This window comes from Staurois parvus, unplaced genomic scaffold (genome assembly GCF_062004578.1).
Source record: "Staurois parvus isolate SC_StPar_1 unplaced genomic scaffold, SC_StPar_1.0 ptg000155l, whole genome shotgun sequence".
Classification (NCBI taxonomy): Eukaryota; Metazoa; Chordata; class Amphibia; order Anura; family Ranidae; genus Staurois; species Staurois parvus.
The window spans coordinates 30,978,475-30,988,474 of record NW_028317951.1 but is presented as its reverse complement, the minus strand read 5'-3'; the positions used below and the strand labels follow the sequence as shown (position 1 = coordinate 30,988,474).

The 10,000-nt window shown below is 40.0% G+C and overlaps 1 protein-coding gene across 1 annotated transcript in view; it reads right to left on the bottom strand.

The window, feature by feature from the left end:
- Positions 1–2,358: 2,358 nt before the first annotated feature.
- XXYLT1 (xyloside xylosyltransferase 1) overlaps positions 2,359–10,000 on the bottom strand; it is a 250,603-nt gene continuing 242,961 nt past the window's right edge. The window contains exon 4 of the mRNA XM_089675649.1: positions 2,359–4,883. Within this exon, the coding sequence (XP_089531775.1) occupies positions 4,487–4,883 (397 nt within the window). The 3' untranslated portion in view covers positions 2,359–4,486. The remainder of the gene's footprint in view (positions 4,884–10,000) is intronic.

Here is a 10,000-nt window from a genome sequence, read left to right as displayed (position 1 = left end):
TCCATCATTTTGAAAAACACCCCCTAGCAGTTCTGGTTACTATCTTGAATAAGGGGGGATTATTCATTTAGCATTTATTTCCTGGAATACATCTGCCTCTAGCTCATGCATGCAGGCAGAAGGGTGTGCTGAGCTGAGAAAAGCCATCCTCCCCTTCTGAAGACTCCTGGGACATCTGACATCATTTGCCTAGGCCTGGAAACCAGGAAGTAACTGAAACAAATGTGATAAAGGTTAAAACAAGTGAATATGATATATTTTTCTATCTAGAGTCTTTAATAATGATAGCGGTGTGCAGTGGTTTTGCACAGAGCAGCCCGGATCCTCCTCTTCTCGGGTCTCCCGCAGGCTCTCCTGGCCCCTCGCTCCTGTCGGGTGCCCCACAGCAAACAGCTTGCTATGGGAGTGCCCACTGCTCTGTGTGCTCATTCACAAGCGGAGCCGTGGCTTGGCCCCGCCCCTCTCTCTCCTCACTGGCTGACTGGCTGTGATTGACAGCAACGAGAGCCAATGGCTCCTGCTTGTTGTCTCAGCTAATGAGGAGGCAGAGATCTGGGACAGCCGAGGCTCTTGTGCACATCCCTGGATTGCGGTGAGGCTCAGGTTAGTATTAGGGGGGCTGGGAACGCTGCTGCACATAGAAGGTTTTTTACCTTCATGAATAGAATGCATGAGGGTAAAAAGCCTTCAGCCTTTACTACCACTTTAAGCAAATGGTATGCTAAAAGGTGAGGATGAAATGCAGGCACCGGTGAACTTATTATATAAAATTATATTTTAGGCCCCATGTACACGGGACACTTCTGAACGATGGAAACTGACTGCTGGAAAACATAGGTTAAAAAAAGTCTGTTTAGCCACGTTTGCATAACGCGTTTATGCACGTTTGCATTTAGAAGCGTTTTTTAAAGATAAGCACAGGAGAACCTCCCAAATGCACAGAATGCACTGAAAAGTGGTAAATTATTAACCATTTCAATAAAAAATAGAGTGCAGCGCTATAAATGATATAATCAAACATCCAGACTAAATAAGTAGAATGTAGTCATAAATAACCGATAATATTAAAGGTGACAGTCAATACAGTGATAGGTGTTCCTCTTTAAATCCATGGTATTGTTCCAAGTGTTATAGAGAGATTATGCACTCACCAAATGCACAATGTAAATGTGCATTATGAAAAATCAGCAGAAGCCTCCTTAAAGGATCTGGTCTGGGATGGAGAAAACTCCTCCCTCAGGGTTGTTAATATGGTCAGGAACACACGGAGATAGGCCTCCCTCTGGGTGGGTGGTAATGTCGGGAACACTCAGGGCAGTATGGAGATCCAGCTGGCCAGTGGTCCCTTTAAGGGATGGATAGGTGCAGGTGCCTGAATACAGGATCTCCCTTCTCTGGAATCTTTGTATGTTGAATAAGCATTGTAAACAAGGGTCCTTTCACAGGGGCGTTACGTTTTTTTCATCAGTTCAGTCACGTTTTTTTTTCCCAAGAAAAAACAGATCAGTCCAAATCAGTTTTTCATCAATTTACATCCATTTTTTTACATCTTTACAAATGCAAAAATGGATCGTATGTCCGTTTACATCTGTTTTTCGTCGGTTTACGTCCATTTTTTGTCTGTTCCGTTTGTTTTTTTACATTAGAAAAATAGGGTTTTCTTCTGTTCAAAAAAATTATGATCTGTTTACATTCACTAGTCCATAGAAATACATGGGTGTCTCGTTTTTCATCCGTAAATGGACAGATGAAAAACGCACTTATGGAATGTCTATGTGAAAGGGGCCTAAAGAACATGTAAACCCTCACCTTGTAAAGCAACTAATTCAGTTTAAAATAGGGATTAAAAGCAAAACATTTACAGTAATCACATGACCTCTGTTCTCAGCTGTGTAAGGGCCTTAGAGAGCTTGGGTGGAGGAGAAACAGCAGCACAATGCTCTTCCAGTGAATAGCTGTGTGTGTGTGTGTGTGTGTGTGTGTGTGTGGGGGGGGGGGGGGTCTGGGTCTGATACAGTTATAGCTATGCAGACACTGGAAAAGTGTGTCTGGGTCTGATACAGTTATAGCTATGCAGACACTGGAAAAGTGTGCATACGCATGAGTTCAGGCAGAAAAGAGGCCTTGTGGGTGCTGCCCTTGTTAAACACTTGCCTTCAAAAGCATAGTAATCACGTATCTCTCTTTTGAAAACAGCACCCCCTCATTTTATAGGGTACCATGAAATTTCTCATCAACACAGGTCAGCAAACAAGCTACCATGGCAGGCAGCACCACACACAAAACACGCTCAACTTTTTCATAACATAGGAAAATGTCCTCTTACTTCTTTACTGACAGACATAATAAATAAAGGAGTACACACAGAAGGCTTTATTTACAGCAGTAAACAGTGGTAGGGTCTGGGTGATGTATTCTTTCAGTTTCTGTTGCCCATAACACTGAGACTACTGATCATCTTTTACTTGACACAAGTACCCAATACTGAGATCAGCCAATGCTTCAAGTTACAAGTAGAGTGGATGTGAATTCTCTATTAAAGGGTAATTCCACTTTCGTGGGTAAAAAAATAACATATAATAAAAAAAATATGGCATATACAATTGTGACACAAGTCATATTGTAATCGAATATTCTTAAAAAATACCTTTCCTTTTCAATCTGCAGTGCTGTAATTTTCAGTAAGATGCAATGCAAAATGGCTACCTGGAGGTGTTCTGTAACAGAATGTGTATAGAACGCCCCCAGAAACATAATTTTCTGCTCGTGTGATTGCTTACTGATTTTCTCAAAAGTCTGCACTAAGAAACAAGTCAGATTTCAGACATCCCCTGCAACATAAATGTCATTTTTAAGATAAGAAATCATGTCTGAAGGGATGCAGACCCTGCTATTTCCTCATTAGCGCCCTTCAGGTGCAGCAGCTGATTGCTTATAAAACCACTCCCAGTAGAGATACTTTCCACATGGACATTGACAAACAAACAGCTCTTAAGAATAAAAAGAGGTAGAACTCTGCAACAAAATTTGTTAAAATCCTTGCAATGTACATTGATCACCCACAGGGAAATGTTTTTTTCTCAACAAAAGTGGAGTTACTCTTTAAGCCTCACCAGGCTGTCAGCACCTGACCTGTGCCTGTCGTCTCTTGCAGGTACTGGTTTCCAAGCTGGATTGTATTAATTGCAACCAATTCATAGCAGCCACATAGAGATGTGAGTGAATCCATTATAATTTGTTCAATGAGTACATTCATTTTCAACACATAAAAGATGAAATAATGTTATAGAGATATAGTTGTAATAATGAACAGGATGATAAAGCACTGCTATGTACAATGCAATTCTGGAAATTACAATTTATCACTTGATATTTCTGCAGATTTTGAACAAAAGCCATGCCTGAGGTTTAGAGGTTGAAAAGGAAATTTGTATAGAAAACTGCAACATTTATAGACTGAAAGGTATCTCCATGAATAATAAAATGTAAACAAAAAGTCACAAAAACAATACTTTTGACTTTTTAGTTAAACACATTCCACTGCAATAGTTAAAGAACTGTAAATGAACAAGGGCACAGAAAGAAGATTTAAGGCCTCATGCACATGGACATTTAGCAGCTCCTGTGTGCTGAGGTGTAAAATCCTTGACACTTTCCGGGACCTGGGGAGCTGAACATGCAGTGTACAGCTACTAATACAAGTGAACGGTTGTACAGCTGTGTGCAATGCTCCTTCCCAGTTACAAGACCGGTGCATTTGAAGAAAAGTGCAATACGCATATGCGTGGGTAAATGCCAATGCAAAGGCCACCGGCATTTATCCAAGCAAGGTTGTAAAACCATTCATGTCTACTGTCAGAGGTATGCAGCATGTGTGGGTCCCCAGCCATAAGTAAGTTCAGGGTATTTTATGCCTCAGAACATAGGAGCTCCTAAACATTCATGTGAACGAGGGCAATTCTTTAAGCAACATCGAAGACAAACTGGTTACAGTTACACTGAACTAATTTTATCCGGTCAGCCACTTCAACACATTGGTCCATTCATATGTTTGCACATTGCCAAACAGAAAGTATTAATGCTTACATTTGGTGGTTCTAATACCATAAAAAAGGAGACAATTACAATGACACTTGCCCTCAGAATTTGTTCAGTAGCCATTTTCTTTTGCATCCTATTTTTCAGAGGTGGGAATAATGTCACATGCTTCAGGCACATATTACTCATCAGGTATACAAATTCCCAAAAATGACCCTGATATTTAGGATAAAATATATTTTTGAAATACCATTACAGAAAGTACAGGGCATAAGAGATATACCCATAGTTGGTGGCAATGTGTAACCAGGAACAAGTAGCTCTCTTTAACTGAACTCAGTTTCCAGTATCCTGGTGCCCATATAGTTTTACTTATAGTTCGACTTGGTTATCGCCATTTGTACTTGTACTCCACAAAGTGCAAGCTGGGAAAAAAATCTAGGTAGATCTAGTCCTCTGGAATTGGAGTATTGCAGTTGCCATGATATATCTTAATGTGGCCTTCGCATTTGTAATATTGATCAAAGATATCTGCATAACCATGATCCTTCCACCAGGTACACAGCTGTCTATTCCAGCCACAATCAAGGACATAGAAGAGTTCTGGGTGTTCCATCCCAATCATAGAGAAGAAGTCTTGGTCACCTAAGTGTCCCTTGAAGTGATATTTTTCAGCAAGCTGACGTACACCATTGGGTTCCAGCAGCTGGTTGTAAAGTTTGGACTGGCGCATGGCTTCTAGGTGCAGCAGCATCACTCCACTGTTAAACCCAGGCATTCCATCTGGGGGAGGACTACCTACCTTGGTGTTTGGATTCTCGCGACGGTACTGCCAAAATGTATGCCTAACAGGAAACAAGAACAACAAAATGAGTTTAGGCCTGGTAGTTGTCTAAAAAAAGAGACAATTGCTACACTAAAAAATGCCTTAAAGCAAAAACTATAAATTTGCATTATGTACATGATATGAAACAAATAAACCCATGGTTGTGCACTGTGGAGTTCATTTACCAAAGCTGGACAGTGCAAAATGTAGTGCAGCTGTGCACGGTAACAAATCAGCTCCTAAATATAGCTTGTTCAATTAAGCTTTGGCAATAAAACCTGGAAGCGGATTGGTTTCTGCACCACATTTTGCACGCTCCAGTTTTAGTACATCAACCCCTGTATGTACTGTAAAAGTACTCCTAAGTACAGAAGTTGAAAAATCTTACAAATATATTTTGGATGCTGCATGCTAGGTAAATGGTGAATCCAAAATGACAGATATTTGCACCTCTGTAATGCAAATTAACTACATTAGTGTGTTTATTTCAACCTTGAGAATGAAAATCTGGACCATGCACGATCCTGGAATGCAGACAATGAAATGATCTGAAACCTAATTTACAGTTCATTACAACTCTGTCTATAGTGGGATACCAACAGTCCATTGCCAGGCTAACCTTGACAAATGCCACACTAGCACGGGCTCCTTTCCAATTTTCCAGTATGCGTGTATACATGTAAGATAGGGACCTTAGACTGTAGGTTTCTTGTGGTAGGGACAGATGTGAATGTACAGTATGTAAATTGCTGTGTAAAATTCTCAGAGCTATGTAAATACCTGTAATAAATAAACAACATTAGTGCCTAGGCAGAGGTTCTTCTTAGCTTCTGCAGCATTGATCATCTAGACTGGTTTTTGGTTTTGAGTTTACGCTACCCTTACATCTGAAATCTATCTAATGCCTGGTTTCAGACTATGCTTACTTTTCTGACCTCAGGCCTACTTGATAACAAAGCCTGAGTCCTGATTTACACTTCCATGTTGCAGACAATGGGGCAGATTTACCGAAACTGGTGCAGCTGCGCGTTGTAACCAATCAGCTTATAACTTCAGCGTGTTCAATTCGGCTTTGACAATAAAACCCCCCAATGTATTCATGTGGAGTATGCTGTTCTGTTTGTGAAGAATCAGATGAACCGATGTTTAAGAATGAATTTTTACTTTAACACTGCATTGTTCTATCATTTCAGATGACATAGTGTCTGCCAGTAGAAATCTATACACAGAGGTTTTCTGCAGTGCCCTGAGCCTTGTGATTGTTCCTAGTTCTGGGTACAAGACAACCAAACTCCCTGGAGGATAAAAGTGTCAACACTTGAGTGAAATCACAAGATCATATACCACACTTAAAATAACACATACAATTTAGTACACTGCTATTAGAACACAGCTATACAGAAACAAGTCTTAAGCCCCGATGAGAATATTGGCCGAATGATCGTCCATTTTTGTTTTATTTTGCATGCTAGTCTCATATTGAAAATGAAGAGGTTACTAAAGTTATGAAAATTCTCGTACGACAGAATTCAAATTTGAAAGTGATGTCATGTATTGTTTTTGTATTGTATTTTCAGACAAAAACTGTACTGACTGAATGAAAATCGTACGATCTGGTATCATACGAGAAAAATTTTTGTGCTTGTCCCTTCGATTAATTTTGGATGAAAGCTGTGTACTAATGATCAGATTATCGTATTATCGCTTCAAAATCGGTATTTTTTGTACGATTTTCTGATCGTGTGTACTAGGATTTAAATTATGAAAAAGCCTACATGCAGTATATGTATGTACTGGGCAGCACAGTGGCTAAATTAGCACTTCTGCCTGGCAGTACTAGGGTCGTTGGTTCGAATCCCAACCATCGCACCACCTACCTGAAGTTTGTATGTTCTCCCTGTGCCTGGGTGGGTTTCCTCCAAGTACTCCGGTTTCCTCCCACACTCCAAAGACAAGCTGGTAGGTTAATTTGCTCCTGTCTAAATTGACCCTTGTATGTGTATGTATGAATGTAAGTTAGGGACCTTAGATTGTACACCCCTTGAGGGTTAGGGACTGATGTGAATGTGCAATATATATGTAAAGCAATGTGTAAATTGACAGCGCTATATAAGTACCTGAAATAAATAATATGTACTAAAATCAACGCTTTATTTCTCAAAGTGGGTGAGAGACTTGGTTGTAACAGACAAATTTGTTCATGATATATTAGCAAACAAGCACAAAATTGCTTACCAAATGTGCCGCCACAAGAGGTAAAATCATTTATAACAGGTATGTAACAAGCAAGACACCCTGGTAATGGAATTCAGTCCTATCTCAATATCAAATTCAACAGTAGTCTTAGTTACATGGATGCAAATGTCCCACTACTCTTGTGGAAGTTGCATACCTCTGCTTTACCTAGCGACAATGGAGTTGAACACCTGGTATATAATTGTAGGAGATGTTCTCACAGAAAATCACAACACTTGGCAGCCCTGACAAATGGTGACCCTCTAAGACACCGGTATTACCAGAAGTTCCAATATTGTAAGTGAAATAGCTTGACAGTTACGAAAAGTCTTGCCAACATGTATTAGGCGGAATTCTTCCTTCCTTAGAGTGAAGCCTATGCTTCCCTATATGTTTACATTTAGTACATTAAAAAAACAAAGTGCCTTTCCTAGGAATGGGTGAGAGTAGGAACATAAAGACCATAAAGATCCATCTCCTTTGGGTTTGTGTTCTGTAGCAAAGGCGCAGAATGACAAAGAAAAAATAACTGTTAGGCCCTTTTTGGAAGTATGTGAGCTACAATTCAACAAAGACTTCAAAATGTATAATCATTAAGAGTCTAAAAGGATAACTGTTAAAAAGATTCTTATGTCATCTCTGCAAATCTGCATAATGTTTTACTTACATCCTACAGTGAATAAACAGCATCTGAAAGTGCATGCATCAGAAAAAGTACAAAGTATCTACAATGGGGACAGAAGACCCAAAATGTTCTGGGAACATTCAAATTACCCCAGCCTTCCACAGCCTATTTTAGTATGAATTATTCTGGGTAAATCCAGTAATGTTGTCAGCAGTAGGTACTACATACCTGCTAAAAGAAGATTGCATATACCTTTTCAATGGGTCAGGTTCTCAAAAAGTTGTGGTTTCTCTACCCTCCCGGGCACTGAAAGTATCCATACACTTCCAGTTGTTGAAATACCTACTCTCCCCTGCCACTTGCTGTGGTTTCTTCTACCACTGGAAGGAACCACAAAGAGCAATGGGGGGAAGCAATTATTTGACCCATCCAACTGGTCAAAAACTTGCAGAGGATGGTAATCAGTAAAGGGGAAACGTTTCAAGAAACAGGTTACCAGAAAGGTAAGTATATGCAGTCATCTTGTACATACAAGTGACCCTGTGCTGATGAATTCACTTTAACCACTTGCCGTCCAGAGGATTTACCCAACTTCCTGACCAGCCCATTTTTTGCATTATGGCGCTGTTATTTTAACTGACAATTGCGCAGTCATGCAACGCTGCACCCAAATTAAATTTATGTCCTTTTTCCCCCACAAATAGAGCTTTCTTTTGATGGTATTTGATCGCCTGTGCGTTATTTTTTGCAATATAAACAAAAAAAACCAACAATTTTGAGAAAAAAAACCCAATATTTTTGACTTTTTGCCAATAAGCATGTCCAATAAAGAAAATTTAAAAATCTAATGTCGTCATAAATTTAGGGCAAAATGTATTCTGCTACATGTCTTTGCTAAAAAAAAATCCCAATACGTGTAAATGAATTGGTTTAAGTGAAAGTTATAGCGTTTACAAATGGTGGTGTATATATACTGGAATTTATTTATTTTTTACTACTAATGGTAGCAATCAGAGACTTATAGTGGGACTGCGGTGGACATTTTGACACTGGGGGGAACTGACTTGGTGTCACTGACATCCTCAGTGACACCAATACAGTGATTAGTGCTAATAAAAAGCACTGACATTGTACTAATGACACTGGGCAAGAAGGGGTTAGCATCTGGGGCAATCAAAGGGTTAACTGTGTGCGGTTTCACAGTATGCAGTGTGCAGGAGCTGAAAGGGGAGAGAAATGTATTGTTTACATACAGTTCTCTCCCGTCGGTAAAACTTGGCGATCACTGGATGCCGGCGAGTAATCACTGGCCGTGACCTGGTGATTGAAAGCCAAGGCCGTGAATGGCAGTGCGGGTAAGGCGCAGGTGTGGCTCGTCCATGCCCCCTACCCAGAACGGCAAAATCACATATACATACGTGATTTTGTGTACCCCTGCAGCAGTATTTCTGCTATAGGGCGGAGGGGAAGCCGTTAAAAAGTATCTGTGCAGCATGACTCATTGGCTCAAGAGTGCAGCATGCACTGAAGTCTGACAAAGATCTGATAAAAGCTGCATGCTCATGGTAACCTTGTATCAGTGCTTGATGGAAAAAAAATGCACATATTTTTCAAACTGTGCATGCACTGACCCATTCTACCTGCATAAGTCCCTCTTCATGGCTAGAAGCCAAAGGTGGACATGGATTAACCACAAATAAAACACTGTTATACAATGAAGTTTGGGACCCAATGGCATACTTATTGTTCCACTCATGCCTGAGAGTTCCCCCCCACACAGATCATCGCATAATTATCATTCACCAAAGATATCATTTCTCATAGAACGCAGTACAGTAAGTAGTCCTGTAAAACCAAAGTGCAGCTACTTGAAAGATAAGAAAATAATCAAACAGCTTTCATGAGTAAAATCACTTTACATTCATGTGGGAGTGTGTTTTAGTGTGTAATTGTTCTGTGGTATAAATTGTGTGTATCCTATTAACTAAATGGCCCTACGACGCATAACAAGCAATAATCATCCATGGTAATTATATAAATGGTAAAATGGAAGGTGCTACACTTAATGGATAAACACTTGGTGTTCAAATTATCCAAAAAAGGGAATGCACCACAAAAAGGCAGCTATAGAGTCAGGCATTCGTAATAATAATTGTCCATGTTCCAGCAATACATTAAAGAGAAACTGCCACAAAGCAAGACACCCAAGCTGCCTCAGAAAAACTATTTCTAGGCCAAAAACATCACTCAGTGAAGTGGAAGACATTTAGGCTCCA